At 46.5% G+C, this 17,325-nt stretch overlaps 2 protein-coding genes across 2 annotated transcripts in view; both read left to right on the top strand.

Moving 5' to 3' along the window:
- ENTPD3 (ectonucleoside triphosphate diphosphohydrolase 3) overlaps window positions 1-11,585 on the top strand; it is a 31,652-nt gene extending 20,067 nt beyond the window's left edge. The window contains 7 exon segments of the mRNA XM_006770535.2: window positions 2,164-2,323; window positions 3,262-3,495; window positions 6,672-6,944; window positions 7,119-7,229; window positions 7,735-7,872; window positions 10,290-10,397; window positions 10,399-11,585. Coding sequence (XP_006770598.2) covers window positions 2,164-2,323; window positions 3,262-3,495; window positions 6,672-6,944; window positions 7,119-7,229; window positions 7,735-7,872; window positions 10,290-10,397; window positions 10,399-10,473 — 1,099 coding nt within the window. The 3' untranslated portion in view covers window positions 10,474-11,585.
- Window positions 11,586-16,916: 5,331 nt separating this feature from the next.
- RPL14 (ribosomal protein L14) overlaps window positions 16,917-17,325 on the top strand; it is a 3,345-nt gene continuing 2,936 nt past the window's right edge. The window contains exon 1 of the mRNA XM_006770534.2: window positions 16,917-17,207. Coding sequence (XP_006770597.2) covers window positions 16,932-17,207 — 276 coding nt within the window. The 5' untranslated portion in view covers window positions 16,917-16,931. The remainder of the gene's footprint in view (window positions 17,208-17,325) is intronic.

The following is a 17,325-nucleotide window of genomic DNA, read 5'->3' as shown; positions in this document are numbered from 1 at the left end:
GGGAAAGATAGAAACATCAATGATGAGAGAGAATCATTGGTCGGCTGCCTCCTGCACCCCCCTTACTGGGGATCGAGCCTGTAACCCGGGCATGTGCCCTGACCAGGAATTGAACACTGACCTCCTGGTTCATAGGGCAATGCTCAACCACTGAGCCACACCAGCTGGGCAAAAAGTAGAAACTGTTTTTGACACCTCCTATGTTGACACCTGTGCACAACCAGCTCCACTAAGGGCCAGCCATAGCTATGTAGCTTGTACCCATGTACAAAACGACACTGCAATCTACTTCAAAGTCACGAAATGTCTGCACCTCCCCTCACCCCATCAAAGCCTTTGGAGTTATTATGAAACAAACATCTCATTTCATCCAACTAAGCAGTTCCTTCTAGATTTGCAGCCATGCCTTAGCCCAGTTGCATTGTTTCTGAAGGCCATTTACCTCCATTTCTTCATTGTAGTATTTCATTGGCCCTGAAATAAAAGAAAAAAATAGTTTTAAAAAACAACAACATCGAACTCAAATCTCTCTAGGGTAGAAGAAGCTGCTCCAAACTTTGAAAATCAGGCTTTATCCCCAAAAGATGACACTCATTCTCCTCCCAAGCCCCCTTGTCTGTGATCCCAGTGATGTCAGATCGCATGTAGGCATGAAGGAAACACAAAGGAACAAGCAAACAGGGCCTCTTCAACATCACCATCCAAAAAAGTCTTAGTTGGATTGGGCCTTTTTCTGGCCGTTTTCCTACCCTTGTTCCTATTCCTGTGTCCTGGTTGACCAAGAGGAATGTGGAATTTCTTAGAATCTGCCGTGTTTTGAAGTCATTGAATTTACCTGAAATAGAAATGATACAGAAATCCCTTCCTTCTGCCTTTTCTTCCACATGGAAACAAACAACCCAACTTTTACTTCCTGCTCCCCCCCCTCCCCCGCCCCCAGTCCTCTGAGTGAGAAATAACTACAAGGCTCCGTGATTGATAGCCCATGACCAGCACCGTGGGGTAGAAAGGTCAATGCTTGGGGAAGAAAGGGAATGAATGTTCCATTGGAATGCATTAAATATTAACTCCTTGTGAAACTCTAACGGCGAGCCATGTCTTCGGAGCAACTAGCTGACATTTTAATTGCTAGAAAAGGCAAACAAAATTTTTCTAAACATATTTTTATTGATTTTTTACAGAGAGGAAGAGAGATAGAGAGTTAGAAACATCGATGAGAGAGAAACATTGACCAGCTGCCTCCTGCACACCCCCTACTGGGGATGTGCCCACAACCCAGGTACATGCCCTTGACCGGAATCAAACCTGGGACCCTTTAGTCCGCAGGCCGACGCTCTATCCACTGAGCTAAACCGGTTTTGGCGGAAAAGGCAAAATTTTAAAAAACGAATGGGAATCGTCCTGGATGAGAACAGATGAAACTAGGGAAACTCTGAATTCTTTTCCAAGCATCGATCGCTTGCTGCGGCTTGTCACACTGCTCTTTCTCCGGGAGCCAAGAGTGAGCCCGTGGCCCTGGCTTCCTTAACACAGGGATGGAAGGGAAGATAATGCCCCGGTGAGCTTTCTCCCGGAGGGTGAAATGGCAGCGTGTGAATGGCCTGATCACACCTTGTCCTGGGTGACATGAAACTCCTATGTTGCCACCCCTCCGAGGGCAGCACACGAATGGATTCCACCAGTGACACCCCCGAGCGTCCTCATATCCCCCCTGGTGAAGCTGGAGAGTCAACCCTCTTCCTTCCCGCCCCCTTCTGAGCCCCACTTCCTTCTGGCTTGATGAGGGCTCCTTTTTATGGTGCCCCCAAGAGATGACTTATACCATTTCTGCTTCCCTCCTCCCTTCCCCCTCCCCCGCCCCGCCGCCGTCTCTGGGGGAGGTTTCGCCTGTTCGCCTGATAGAGGGTATCTTAAGGCTCTGTTGTCCGGGCACTCAGCCTCGTGTGTTCTGTGCCTTGCATAGGTTGCAAAATGAAACAGCAGCTAATGAAGTCCTTGCGAGCATCCAAAACTACTTCAAGTCCCAGCCCTTTGACTTTAGGGGTGCTCAAATCATTTCTGGGCAAGAGGAAGGGGGGAGGTTTCGCCTGTTCGCCTGATAGAGGGTATCTTAAGGCTCTGTTGTCCGGGCACTCAGCCTCGTGTGTTCTGTGCCTTGCATAGGTTGCAAAATGAAACAGCAGCTAATGAAGTCCTTGCGAGCATCCAAAACTACTTCAAGTCCCAGCCCTTTGACTTTAGGGGTGCTCAAATCATTTCTGGGCAAGAGGAAGGGATATATGGATGGATTACAGCCAACTATTTAATGGGAAACTTCCTGGAGGTGTGTGAAAACAAATGCATGGTTTCTCATCTTGCCATTGACCCCTTCCCTGTGGGTGGTAGCTTCAGCAGAGGCGCATGCCAACCGGGCATCTGTCCCGGGTCGTTCCTATTGTGTGACGCATCAGGGAAACACTGGGGACAGTAGGTAAGAAAAGACACGCTAGCTGGTGCAAAACCTTGGCTCATAAACAGGACCAAATGCCCGGGGAGAGGGAATAGCGTCCCTTTACGAGCCAATAAGACATTGGGGAGGGGTGAGGCTCTAACACTGGGCTCTGGGTAATAGGAAGGGCAGCTGGAGAATGACTCCTCTAAGCTGGCCCATAGCCCTCTGGAATTTACAGAGCCTTCGGGCGGCCCGCTCCCCAGGTCCCCGTGTCCCCAGGTCCCCGTGTCCCCAGGTCCCCGTGACACGCCGGTCTCCACACGCCCTTCTTCTCTGGTGCAGAGGAAAGCTAACTCCAAGAGACAGTCACCGTGTTACAGAGACCATAGCCAGCCCCACCCCTATTCTGTTCCTCCTCAAATATATTTTTTAAATTTTTAGTTCACTGCCAACTGTTAATATTTTGAAAAGTTCACATAAAAATTCATAGCTTCTCCTGACCCCCACCCCCCACACGCTGGAAGTGCTGGTCACAGTGGACTCCCATTCCTGCATGCAACAACTAACTGGGACAGAGTGTAACACACACACTCCCCAGTTTGCCAGAGTCCCCACCATTCCCTGTTGTCTACACCTAACCTACTTTGCTCATTTCTGCTCTGTAAGCATTTGAGTTCACCACCCCTGACATAAAGGAGAGGTTTGGCCCTGAATGGTTCCCCATAAGTCCTAGTTCTTAGCAGTCAGAGATGGGTCTTAGGTGGAGAGCCCTGGGCAAACAGAAATGGCGTCTCCGGCCTGTTCTCATGCTTTCTTCTCCCTGGGTGCAGAAGACCCTATGGCACGCGTGGGTGCATCCAAATGGCGTGGAGACCACAGGTGCCCTGGATTTAGGCGGCGCCTCCACCCAGATATCCTTCGCGGTGGGAGAGAAGGTGGAGCTGAACACCAGTGACATCATCAAGGTGTCCCTGTACGGCTACGTGTACACACTCTACACACGCAGCTTCCAGTGCTACGGGCGGAACGAGGCCGAGAAGAGGTTCCTGGCCATGCTCCTTCAGGTACCTGAGTGGGGGGCGGGGAGCAGGTGTTTCCTGGGGGGTCTCGGCTGAGGGAAGGGCACCTTGCCTTCCGGGGTCCGTCCTTTCAGCTCCAGTTAGAAGGTGGGTACGTCAACAGCATTTTCCGGTTTACTTGTGGGGGTCCGAGCGCGCACACTCTCTCTCTTTCTCTCTCTCTCTGTTGTGTTGACCATTTCCAGTGTATTTGAGTCAGAATTCCAAGGAAATTCCAGAGCTCCAGACATTTTATAAATGATTCAAGTCCCGGGATCCCTTTATGGCAGGGGTGGGGAACGTCCGGCCCAGAAGGCTATATAAGGCCTTTGAAATCATTTGGTCTGGCCCTGCCAAGGCATTAAGTCTCAGCCAACATGCCTCTTCCCAGGAGAAAAGCCCTGGAAAATCCTCTTTTCTCAACCTCCTGTTATTTCAGGCAAAGCTTAATGCTCCTTCCTCCAGCTCCGGCCCTGGCAGGGGGAGAGGGAGGGTGGGGGGGGGCGGGCTCCTCGGGGCAGGTGAAACCATCCTCCCAGGGTGAGTAGGGGTCCGGACTCTAACCTTTTAAAGTCAGCTGGCCCTGAGTATACTCACCTGTCTGAGGTCTCATTTGCATATGAAAACACAAGTTTCCAGGTGTGAGTCCAGGGCTGGGGGCAGAGGTGTGAGAGCCCAGCCTCTGCTCTGGACAGTCATCTCACAGGGCCCAGCCATTTCTCCCACTTACCTGGTAACCTCTGGATGCTGAGAGGGTGGCTCTGGCCTGAGCCTTCTGACTCAGGTGAGGGAAAGGATCCAGGCGTGATGAGGATCACCCACAAATGCGTGCCCAGACCTGCCTGACCAGCACTTTCATGCGCCAAGTACATGCTAGCGAGCCCAACTGAGAAGGTTCACACAGATGACTACATCATGATCACTGGCTGAATCTGCGTCTCATTTCCTCTTCTGTACCGTAAGGGCCTGCAGTGTGGTGAGGACACCTGGGTAGATACTTGGCAATTATCCTCTTATTAACCAGTCCCCAACCACTCCCGGCTCAGGTCTCACTCTGATAACTTGTTAGACATTAGGAACTCTTCCTTCCTTCCTTCCTTCCTTCCTTCCTTCCTTCCTTCCTTCCAGATCTTTTTCTTCTTTTTTTTAAGTAACACATGTTCAGTGTTTTACTTCAGTCAAGATTTTACTGTAGGAAAAATATGATGCTTTAGTGGCTTTGAAAGTAGAGTTCAAATCCTGCTCCTTTGAAAAGAAAACTCATAAACAGAACCAATTTAGGAATCCTATATAATAAATGGCTAATATGCAAATCAACTGAATGGTGGAAGACTAGTTGCTATGATGCGCACCGTTACCAGGAGGCAGACAGTCAATGCAGGAGCTGCCCCCTGGTGGTCAGTGCTCTCCCACAGGGGAGTGCCGCTCAGCCAGAAACCAGGCTCGTGGTTGGAGAGTGCAAGGGGCGGTGGGGGAGCCTTTCCCACCTCCGTGGCAGCGCTAAGGATGTCTAACTGCGAGAGAGTGCAGGCTGGGCTGAGGGACCGCCCCCACCCCCCCACAGTGCACATGTTTCATGCACCGGGCCTCTAGTTCAGCATAAGATAAAGGGAACATTGTTTCATCAGGACATAAAAAACTTGATAGTCATCTGGGAAATATATAAAGTCAGCTTCCTACTACAATTTTAATCCAAATAAATTACAAATAGATCAAAGATCTATACATAACAAGGATGTTTATTGTGGTGCCATTTGTAATGGCAAAATGACTGGAAAACACCTAAATTTTCATCGTGACAGGATTTCTTAAATAAATTATAGTTTATTTGTACAGTGAAGTTCTATGCAGCTACTAAAACAAAGAGGCTGGTGAGGCACAGATGGCTGAGCGTTGTCCCATGCACCAGGATGTCCCTGGTTATATTCCCAGTCAGGACATATGTCGGGGTTGTGGGCTCCATTCCCTGTAGGGGCATGCAGGAGGCAGCCAATCAATATTTCTATCTCTCCCTCTTCTTTCTTCTCTTTGAAATCAATTAAAAAAAACATAGTGTGTTTTTTTAAAGAGGCTGCCCTACATGTACAATATATCAAAGATGGATTTTTTAAAATATATATATTTTATTGATTTTTTACAGAGAGGAAGGGAGTGGGATAGAGAGCTAGAAACATCGATGAGAGAGAAACATTGATCAGCTGCCTCCTGCACACACCCTACTGGGGATGTGCCCACAACCAAGGTACATGCCCTTGACCAGAATCGAACCTGGGACCTTTCAGTCCCCAGGCCGATGCTCTATCCACTGAGCCAAACCAGTTAGGGCCAAAGATGGATTTTTAAGTAAGAAAGGGAAGGAGCAGAATAGTGTGTAGGGTACTACCATTTATGGTTTTAGTAAAAGAAAGAGGGAAGAAAAGAAAATGTATTCACATATGCACACAAGAAGTACAGACAACATCTCTGGTAGAATACACAAAAACTGGCCATAGAGGTCACTTCCAGGGAGGGGGTCAGGTGGGGGGCAATGAGGGGGACGGAAGCTTAATTCTCATAATTCATGTATTTTGTCCCTTTGGGATTATTTTATTAGGTGGATAGATAATACTCTAGTCAAAATGGTTGATTAACCTAAGCCTATCTTGTTTTCTCACCAAAATGAAGTTCATAAATCCTGCCTCACAGGCCTGCCGTAAGGGCTGGATCTGGTCATGTGAGCGAGAGCCTAACATTGCACCTCGTACAGGTAACTGTCCCCCCACCGCCACTTGAGTTATCTAGACAACCTGGCAGTTGCCTTCAAGTACCCGTTGACACAGAATGGCATTTTTCCCATTTCCCTCTTGGCATTAGCATGTAGCGATAATAAGAGTTGGCAAAAGGGAAGTACTTTGTCCTCCACGAAAGAGTGATTTCTTTCTTTTTTTAAAAAAATATATATTTTATTGAGTTTTTACAGAGAGGAAGGGAGAGAGATAGAGAGTTAGAAACATCGATGAGAGAGAAACATCGATCAGCTGCCTCCTGCACATCTCCTACTGGGCATGTGCCCGCAACCCAGGTACATGCCCTTGACTGGAATTGAACCTGGGACCCTTCAGTCCGCAGGCCGACGCTCTATCCACTGAGCCACACCGGTTTCGGCAAGAGTGATTTCTAATAGGTCACTCTTGTGCCTACAGAATTCCACCACCAGCACCATCACCACCAACCCCTGCTACCCTCGGAATTACACCACCACCTTCACCGCGGGCCACCTCTTTGACAGCCTGTGCACGGAGGAGCTGCGGCCTGGAGGTTACGACCCCGATGACACCATCACGTTCGAAGGGACTGGGGACCCATTACTCTGTCGGGTGAAGGTGGCTTCCCTCTTTGCCTTCAGAGCCTGCCACGACCGAGAGATCTGCTGCTTCGACGGCGTTTATCAGCCGGAAGTTAAAGGATCTTTTGTGGTAAGAGCAGAAACCACGGAGAGATTCCTGGTTTTTTCCCCCCATTGCATATTTATTTCTCACCTTTCCGTTTCTCTGCTGCTGACCTGCCTCCTGCTTTTACTACCTGCCCTCACGCCTCCATGGTCTGTCCCACTCTGAGACACGCTGTCCTTCTGTTCCGCTTCCTCCCAGGCCTTTGCGGGATTCTTCTACACAGCCAACGCGTTAAACCTCTCGGGCAGCTTTTCCCTGGACGCCTTCAACTCCAGCACCTGGGATTTCTGCTCACAGGACTGGAGCCAGGTCAGTGTGTAAGGAGAAAGAAGTAGGGTATATTCCATTGTGCGCGGGAGTGCCTATGTTCTGAATTTCGCCCTATGCTGTCCTGCTTCTAACCCCCAAAATGGGGCTATCGGGGAGCCATATCTGCGTCATGAACCAATGTTCTGACCACAGGCGCCGTGGTGAGAACCGTGTCCGGCACGTGATGAGCACCCTGTACGCTTAGAGATTGTTCTTACGTGATGATGTTCTAGGGATATTTTTAATATTATATCATTGCGTTTCTTAATGCAAGAGGCAGCCGATTGATGGTTCTTTCTTATTGATGTTTCTCTCTCTCCCTTCCTCTCTCTCTCTCTCAAATCAATTTTTAAAAAACACTAAAATTAAAAAAATTTTTTTAAAATAAATATGAAATGCTGGGTGGTACAATTTGTTCAGCTAGTCCTTTGGTCCTAACGTGTTCCAAAATGTGCATTTTAAAACCTGCCTGCCCGCCTTCCCCTCCCTGCTTTGACCTTCTCAGCTCCCGCTGCTGCTGCCCCGGTTCGATGAGGTGTACGCCCGCTCCTACTGCTTCTCGGCCCACTACATCTACCACTTGCTCGTGAGTGGCTACAGATTCACCGAGGACACCTGGCCCCAAATACATTTTAAAAAAGAGGTAAGTCAGAGCACAGGTCTTTTCCTCCTCTTCCTCTCAAAAGAGAGAGGTTCCTTTGATCCCCAGGGACCTCCCAGGAGGGATGAGGAAGAATTGGGAAGCCGAGTTCACTGCAGACCCTTTCCTTTGAGCAAAGCATTGGAAGCAAGGACCCGTGGGCTCTGAGTTCCTCCAGGGCAGGACTTGTGTGATCCTCACATTCCCAGCATTCAGTTCAGCACATGGGCGAGAACCTGGAAGATGCTTAGTAAATGTTTGTTGAGTGAATGAATACATATGTTAAGGATTTCATCCTAACATATTTTCATTCTGAAAAGAAGCCTCAAATAGAACAGTTTGTTGTTTTTTAAAAAGAGGATGGTTTTTAAACCAAAGCCCTGGCTGGTGTTGAGGTTAGTGGAGCACCATCCCATGTACTGAGAGGTCACTGGTTCTGTTCCTGGTCAGGCACAAGCCCTGGTTATGGGCTCAGTCCCCAATAGGAGTCATGCAAGAGGCAGCCAATTGATGATTCTCTCATCAATGTTTCTCTCTCCCTCTCCCTTCCTCTCTCTCTTTAAAATCAATTTAAAAAAATTTTTTAAAAGAGGGTAGTAACTATTCGCTTTCCATTTATATAGATGTCAGAGTAAGATACAGGCTTTAGAGCTTGAGGGGGTAAATAGAATTTTCTCTCGGAATGAGCCTGAGGCACTGTGTTTACTGTCAAGAGTCCAGCATGGGCCAAACTGGAACCCCAGCTGTTCCCCGGTGACTGTGCGGTGACGGGGCCTCGGATCTTGCGTTCGGGCTGCGGCAGCCTTGCTGACATGCCCATCCAGCACTGTGTTCCCGGGTTCTGGGCGGCTTGTCTGGGTTCAGGAAGAGCTGGTGTAAAGCCTGAAGTATGTCTGGAGCCAGTCTGTTCGGTATGAGCTTTGGCTAATTAGATTAAACCAATCAACATCTGGCATTAGGCCTGCGACTGGCTATTTTTACATCAGTGAAATTGAATCATCTACAAGAAATACGGATGTCTGGGAACATATAAGGATTGTTGTGGGCATGTCCTCTCCCTGCTTGGCTTCATGATCTAATTATCAGGAAAGTACATGATGAGAATGGAGAACGACTTCCCACTGAGCACACACTTGGATGCACACAGAATTCTAGGTGTCAAGTTCCTTTCCTTTATTCATAAAGAATCTTCTATCCAGCCAAATTAGTATCCGAATGTGAGGGCCTAAAAGACTGCAGAAGATTGGCTGCACAAAGACTGAACATCAAAACTATATTTGGAGGAAGTAATGAAATAAGACTAGAAATAAGTCCAGATGTTATAAAAACATGTGAAGTAAGAATAAATAGTGTTGTGGCTTAAAATGTATGTTTTTTAAAAAAGAAAACAAACACCAAATAAAAAAGGAAAAGAGAAGAATTCATCCATACACCAGAGCAACCCAGAATTCAAGCATAGCTAATATTCAGTGTGATGGGGATAGGGCCAGGGGGTCATAGGATACAGGCACATTCGAGTGGCCTAAAATGCTAATTTTTTTAAAGGTAACATGCACACACACAATTTATAAGGCAAGAAAGGAAAAAATAAATATAGGAATAAAGCACCAATTGAAATTTTTAAAGTAAGGTATTAGAAGTCCAAATATATCAACGATTACAATAATCATAAATGGACCAAACGTACCAATTAAAAGACAGATCTTGTCAGACCTGATTCTTAAAAATCAAATATATGTAATTTATAAGAGAAACACTTAGGCTTCACACATCAGGATTTGGAAAGATTGAAAGTTAAAAAAAAAAAGATTTTTTTTAAACTGTCAGGCAAACATCACCCAGAAGAAAAACTGCCGTAGCTATTTAATATCTGAAAACAATAGTCTTTAAGATAAAGAGCATCATTCACAATAGAGAGGATTACAACAGAGTGACAAAAAGTTCAATTCATCATGAAGGTTGCAAATTCGAAATATTTATCCATCTAATAAAACAACCTAAAAATATACAACCAAAAATTGATTGAATTTACCAGAAGAAACTGACAAAACCCTGTTCCTTAGAAACTGGCCCTCGGCTTAGCGAACACACATTACCTTCCTTCTTTAGCGGCAGACACTGCACAGCCGGCAACAGACACTAGTTCACTGTCATCAACTCTGCTTATTCCCACTTGGCCGTGGCGACGTTGTGGGGACTCGTTCTGCCTGGCCTCTGGGTGCTGGAGTTAGGGCCCTCCAGCCTTTGGGGGTCCCAGTGTCTTGGATTGTCGCCCAGCCTCTGCAGTGTCTGAACTTGGCCAAGTCCTTTGACCTCTTTTCCAGTGGGTGTTTCCAGCTGGTGGCAGAGGTGTGCCCCGGGTATGGCATTCCCACCTCAGCCCCTGCCCTGAGAACTCAACCATCTCCTCTACTTCACAGGTGGACAATAGCAGCATAGCCTGGTCTCTTGGCTACATGCTCACGCTGACCAACCAGATCCCAGCCGAAATCCCCCTGATCCGCCTGCCCATGAAGCCGCCTACCTTTTGTGTACCTGTATGCGCTGTCCAGGAATCAGAGGCGCTCCCAGCATGCCTTGGACCATGCAGTGGATTCCGAGTGAGCCGCGTGAGCAGCTGCAGGAGCTCCAGGGCTGCCCAGGTCCAGCCTGGGTGACACCAGACAATGCGAGTGAAATGCCCATCGGTGGGAAACACGACTGCAGTCACATATTTAGGTCGTGCGCCCCTCAGATACGATGTATGCCAAAGCACCTCTTGGGGAGCCCCTCCACTGGTCCTTGCACACTGCTCCTCAGAGACCCCACCACCCAATGCTGACCCCCTGGGGGACAGGAGAGACAGGCCCTCAAGGCCAGCTCTTTATTCCAGGGCCCCAGAGGAAGAGGAAGCGGAGATTATGACAGTTCCATGTTGAAGAATTGACCTCAGGGCACATTCTGCATCCTCTCCTCCCTTAGAAAGGCCGTATTCCTCCTGGCAGATGCCCACTAAGCATTTGACCCAATCAGCTATCTCATCGTATGGCTTCCGCCCACTGGTCCTTAACTGAGGCTGTCCTTTAGCAATCCCATACACATTGAGCTCCCTCAGGTTGGTAGAATATAGGATCTGGGGGAGAAGACGGCTTTACGCCCAAGGACAGTGGCCACAGCCAGCTTCTGTCCTGCAGGCAGAACCTGAAGGATGGACGCACGGCAAGTCTCCCAGAAAACAGCTGGCCATTCCTCAAGTGGGATTCCCTCCCGCTCAGGGCTCTGGTCATTAGATCGCAGCCGGTGTCTGTGTCATTATCCTCCCCTCCCCTCACGTTGCTCCTGTCATCCTATGAAACATTTCCTCCTAGCGAGGGCATTATGTTCCAGATCTTTTTGCCTTGGCGAGGCTTTTGTTTCGGGCCATCTTTCCAGAAACCGTTAGCATGGCGTGCACCTTCTGCCCACCATCCCACAGGTATGCTTGATGCTGCCACAAGACGTCCTGTTCTATGATTGGCTTACCAGTTCCTTTCCCGGGTGGTAGACCTCCCTGCGTAGCGGCCATAGTTCCTGACTTTGGAGAAAGAAGAGGAAGGTGCAGGGACGTTTAACTCCTAAGTGGGATGGGGAGAACTCCGGCATGTCCGATGGCTGCAGGCTAAAAGTCAACATGATTGCAGATGGTCGTTTGGTAGCTCAACATGGAATAAAGGACTCGGATTTTGTTTTGACTTGCAGGGTGTGTGTTTGTTACCTTGCACATGGTACTCCTTCTCCTAAGGTCCCAAGGCAGTACTGATGAGAAGTTTTAAAAACTGAGAACATTTTCTTAAGAAGACTTGCCTAGTGAATTAAGAAAACGATGCATTAATATCACTTTTATTTCAGAGAGTTCAAAGGACTTCCCTTTGGTAAACCTTTGGCTCCTTGAGATACTAGTAGTTGTGTTGACCTTATTTGACAGTCAAAGCTTCTGTGAGGCCACAGCTTGCCATTTAGATATTTCTTCCCGCACGCCCCCCGCCTCCCCGCCATTTAGATCTTGATTCCCACCCAGAGTGGCTGCTCCATCCCAAAATGCACCTTTGCTCACAGAGTTCTCCCTAGCTAGACTGGGTCATCCTCAAATCCATGCAAATAATGCATATTTCTCAAGGCATAATTTTAGTTCTACTTCTTTCACAAAGCTTTCCTTACACACACTATGGCCTATCTCCTGGATCACCTTTTCAAAACTAATTACATCATAAATTCTTATATCATTATTCGTCTTTGTGTGTGCATATGGCTTGTTTCTAATATAGACAGAAGGTACCCTGGCCAATTTGGCTCAGTGGATAGAGTGTGGGCCCAAGGACTGAAGGGTTTTGAGATTTTGAGATCTTGAATAAGGAAAGGGATTCTTAACACACACACAAAAGGCCTTAACCATGAGAATATGTGTGAAAACAAAAGAACTACAAATATGTTCAATATGGATGGATCTTACAAACATAGGGTAAAAAGCAAGTTTAATTCCATTTATGTAAAGCTCAAAAACTGGCAAAACTAAACACAGAAGATCAACTCTAAAGAAAAGCAAGAAAATCATTGCTCTTAAATTTGGGGGAGCGGGGGCAGGAAACAGAGATTGTGTCTGGAAAGGAACAAACAGATGTCTTAGTCTGCTAGGGCTGCCATAACAAAATATCAGAGACGGGATGGCTTAAACAACAGAAATCTGACTTCTCACAGTTCTGGAAGCTGGGAAGCTGAAGATCAAGGTGCCAGCTGATTCAGTTCCTGGCTTGTGGGCAGCTGCCTTCTCACCGAGTCCTCACAGGGCCTTGTCTCTGTGTTTGTGCAGAAAGAGAGGGTGAGCTCTCTGGTGTCTCTTTCTATAAGGATACTAATCCCATCATGATAGTGGGCACCCCCTCATGACCTCATCTAACCCCAATCACCTCCCAAAAGTCCCATATCCAAATACCATCCCATTGGGGGTTGGGCCTTCTAACATATGAATATCGGGGGCACACAAAAATTCAGTCTATAGTAACAGAACTTGTGGGGTGATGGTGATTGATATTCTATAGGTAGTAGTTACAGGTGTTCCCTTTTTTCAACCATGCATGTACTTTCTGTATGTCCTATATGACATTTAAAAGATTATAGGTCTGGGTTAACTCAAGAATTGGCTATTTGCTACCTCTATGATCTTCATAAAGTCTTTCAATCTCTGGGACTAATATCTACTAGTACCTCATGGGATTGTTGAGAAAAGTAAAATGTAGCACTTAGCCAGTGTCTGGCAGGGAGTATAGGCAATGAATAGGAGTTTTAAAAAGTATTTCTTTCATCCATTTATTCATCCATTTATTCATTCATTCATTCATCATACATTTGCCAAAAGTCTACTCTAAGCTAAGTAAGGACTCCTGAAACACGAGACACGAAGGCCCTCTGCTGGAGCCATGGAGAAAATCTTTCCCAGGTTGGGTCCTTTTTGTTTCTACCTCATTAAGGATGCTGAAAAAAAATCATCAGTTCAAAAATATTTTTAATATTATAAAATACTGAGACAATCGGAAATATGAACATTTGATATCAAGCATGCCCGCTAATTTTTGTTTTTCTTCACAGCAACACCTAGAATAATGAATAACTGAAGATTGTAGCCTAGCACATTGACACATAAAATTGACCATCACATCTATGAATTGATTCAAAATGATTTGTAAAGGAGGATGTGGATGGGACAGAACTAGCCAAGCCTCCCAGTGATTGGACGAGCCAGTTGGGTGTAGCCAGCCTATTAGAGTTCTGCTTATGCATGGTCTGATATTTTGGTTTCTGATGTAAGTAGCTGCTAAGGATTATCCTGCTCATTTCCCGTCCCCTACACCACAAGGTGGTCGGGGCTTACTTAGAGTTAGTTACCTTACCATTATCATACAGCAGCGGTTCTCAACCTGTGGGTCGCGACCCCTTTGGGGGTCGAACGACCCTTTCACAGGGATTGCCTAAGACCATCGGAAAACACATATATAATTACATAGTTTTTGTGATTAATCACTATGCTTTAATTATGTTCAATTTGTAACAATGAAAATACATTCTGCATATCAGGTATTTACATGACGATTCATAACAGTAGCAAAATTACAGTTATGAAATAGCAACGAAAATAATTTTATGGCTGGGGGTCACCACAACATGAGGAACTGTATTAAAGGGCCGCGGCATGAGGAAGGTTGAGAACCACTGTCATAGAGAAATCCGCAAACAGCCTGGGGCTGCTTGGGAAGGGATCTCCAACTGCTTCTTCAAGGAGAGCTGTAGAGTGAGGAGCACATTCTAGGAAAAGGGAAGACAACTATATGAAAAGCCGTGAGGCCTGTAGCTACTGCAGGGTTGTTGTGCAGGGCCTTGAATGCCAGGCTGGGTAGTTTGGACTTGATTCTGTAGAACAGAGGATGAAAGTGAACATTTGGAGGACTTTAAATAGGGTTGACTTTTAATCAAATGAACTTTAGAAAAATAATTTTGTAACTGGAGAATCCGAAAGTGTTTGCCAAAGCGTGTTCAGTGAATCACTGGGGAGCTTTTTTAAAATATATTTTTATTGTTTTCAGAGAAGAAGGGAAGGATAGAAATATCAATGAGAAAGAATAATTGATGGACCGCCTCCTGCACGCCCCCTACTGGGGATGCAGCCCACAACCTGGGCATGTGCCCTCACCAGGAATCTAATCATGACCTCCTGGTTCATAGGTCGGTGCTCAACCACTGAGCCACACCTGCCAGGTGGGGGAGCTTGTTATTTTAAATGCTGATTCTTGCCCCTCCTCAGACCAGCAAATCAGATTCTCTGGTGTTAAAGCCAGAGAACCCCATTTTGAAAGTTGTTTTTGTGTGTGCATTTTTAAGCTAACCTTTATTGGGGGAAAATAAATGTACCAGCCCTAAAGGTAAAGCTTTGAATTTCCACAAGCTGAGCACACTCAGGTAACCAACACGCAGAGGAAATAGGCCACCAGCAGCTCAGCAGTCTCTCTTCACCTCCAGCCGCCGCTGCCTACACCGAGGGTAAACACGTTCATTTACTTCTAACAACCAGATTAGTTTGCTTGTTTTGAACTTCATATAATCGACATCACATGGCATACACCCTATGCGACTTATTTCACTGTTATGTGTGAATGCGTCCATGTTCCGTGTACATGCTGCCGACTCCATTATAAAGACTTCCACGATGTATCCATCCTCTTGTTTATGGGCCTTTGGATAGTGTCCAGTCTGGGGCTCTTACCACAACCAGACTGCTGTGAATGTTCTCATTCATGTCTTTTGCTTTGTAAATTATAAAGCAGGATGCCAAGGCCGAAAGACGAAATCATTCGCCACCCACTTGTTGAGCCCCTTAGGAGGCACTGTGCTAAGAACAGACGACGGTCAAGGTCCTGCCCTCATAGAACTTACTTTAGTTGGTGCAAAACTACAGCTACATGGACAGAAAGACGAGTCAAACAATTGTGGTAAGAACCCTGAGGAAAACAAAAGGCTGATCTAGTAAAGGGACAAGGGGACTGACCTTTTTTATGTGGCAGTCATGCTATATGAACAAAGGGAAGAGCATTCTTTTTTTTTATTGTCTAAAGTTTTACATTTGTCTTCTTTTCCCCCAATTGACGACACCCTCAGCCGCCCCCCAAGAGCATTCTTGGCACGGGAGATACCACGTACAAGTCATGGAGAAGGGGAGAGCTTGTCCTATTCAAGACCAGTGTGGCTGAAGCACAATGAAGGGGAACAAGGGTTGCATGTAGGAGCATATGATGCAGGCCAGAATAAGCAGTTTTGATTTTATTCTAATAGTGTAGACAGCCATTGAAATGTTTTAAACAGAAAGGTCTGATTTTATTTATTGATTTAAAATTTCTTATTGATTTTTGGAGAGGGAGAGGGAAACATCGATGTGAGAGCAGAACATAGATGGGCTGCCTCCTGCACACCCCCTTCCAGGGGTCCAACCAAACTAGGAAATCGAACCAGGGGCAACCCTTCAGTGCACCGGCCGACACCCACCCACTGAGCCACACTTGCCAGGGCATGATTTGTTTTTTAAAAAGATCCCTCTGACTTCTGAGCAGAGAATAGATTAAATGGATCAATGGAAAAGCAGATCACTTTAGGAGGCTGCTTGGAACAGTCCCAGTATATACTGGTGTAGATCTTAGAGGAAACGACTGAAATAGATTTGGGAATTGTCAGCAAAGTAATCACCATCTTAATCAAGTGGTGAATAGTAACACTGCCAAGGAGACATCCTGCGTGTGTCCTGATACAATGCCATCAAGGGCACAGCATTTCTACCAAAAAGGCATAAGCTGAGTGCAATTGTGAGGAAAACCACAACAAATCCTTATCGAGAGACATTCCACAGAACTAGCCTGTATTTTAAAATGCCAAAATGTCAGTATTACCAAAGATAAAAGCTAAGGAACGGTTACCGATTAAAAAAACAAAACAGAAAAACTAGACATGGTAACTAAACACAACTTGTTTAGATTAGATTGTGGACCAGGAAGAAAAAAATATATATATATATTGCATTTACTCTAACAACTGTAAATGGGGCAATGGGTAACATTTAAATAGGACTGTAAATTAAAGAACAGACTATTCGTATTATTTTCCTGATTTTGATCATTTTATTATGTAAGATGTCTTTGTTTTTAGGAAATAACACATTTAATCGTGTAGCGATAAAGAAACATCATGACTGCAATTCTCTCTCAAATCGTTCAGAGAACGCAAACATAAAATGTCAACATTCAGCATTTATGGAAATTACCTCTATTAGCTTTGCAACGTTTCTGTAAGTCTGAATTACTCTAAAATAAAACATTAACAAAATTACTGGAGTCACTCGGGGACAGAAAAAACTTATCTAGCACTAAACCAGGAGTAACCACGTTTAGATAAAAATCGGGAGAAGGGCGAGCAGGGAAGGAAAGACGGAAGAATGTTAAAAAAGAGCCAAGTGGAATGTGGACAAAGGGAATCAAAGCTTCTGTGCTCTTCAGTTAAACTCCTAAGCGATGACCTTCCCCTCCGCCACTCAGCGCCGGACCACCGAGGGCGAGCTCATTGCCGACTTCAGCGAAAACTCATCCAGACTCCGCCGGCTCCGCCATGTTTTCCCAGTGAGCATGCGCGCGAGTACGAACGCACGCACGCACGCACGCACGCACGCACGAGCTCTAACCAATCAGCGCCCACGTCGGCGTTCCGTTCAGCGCAGGGGCGGGGCGACTTTCTGCACATGCGCACGGTTGGGTGGGCCTCGTTCCTTCTCGCCAAGCGCCGCCAACATGGTGAGTATCACTGCTGCGGGCTCCGGGGTCTGGCCGCCCCGCAGCTGTACCACCGCCTGAGCGGGGCGCGGAATGGCGCCCAGCGGGCCCTACGTAGCGCAAGGTGAGGGTTCCCGGG

Source organism: Myotis davidii, unplaced genomic scaffold (genome assembly GCF_000327345.1).
Source record: "Myotis davidii unplaced genomic scaffold, ASM32734v1 scaffold663, whole genome shotgun sequence".
Lineage (NCBI taxonomy): Eukaryota > Metazoa > Chordata > Mammalia > Chiroptera > Vespertilionidae > Myotis > Myotis davidii.
The sequence above is the reverse complement of the archived record's forward strand: the minus strand, read 5'-3'. Positions and strand labels throughout refer to the sequence as shown.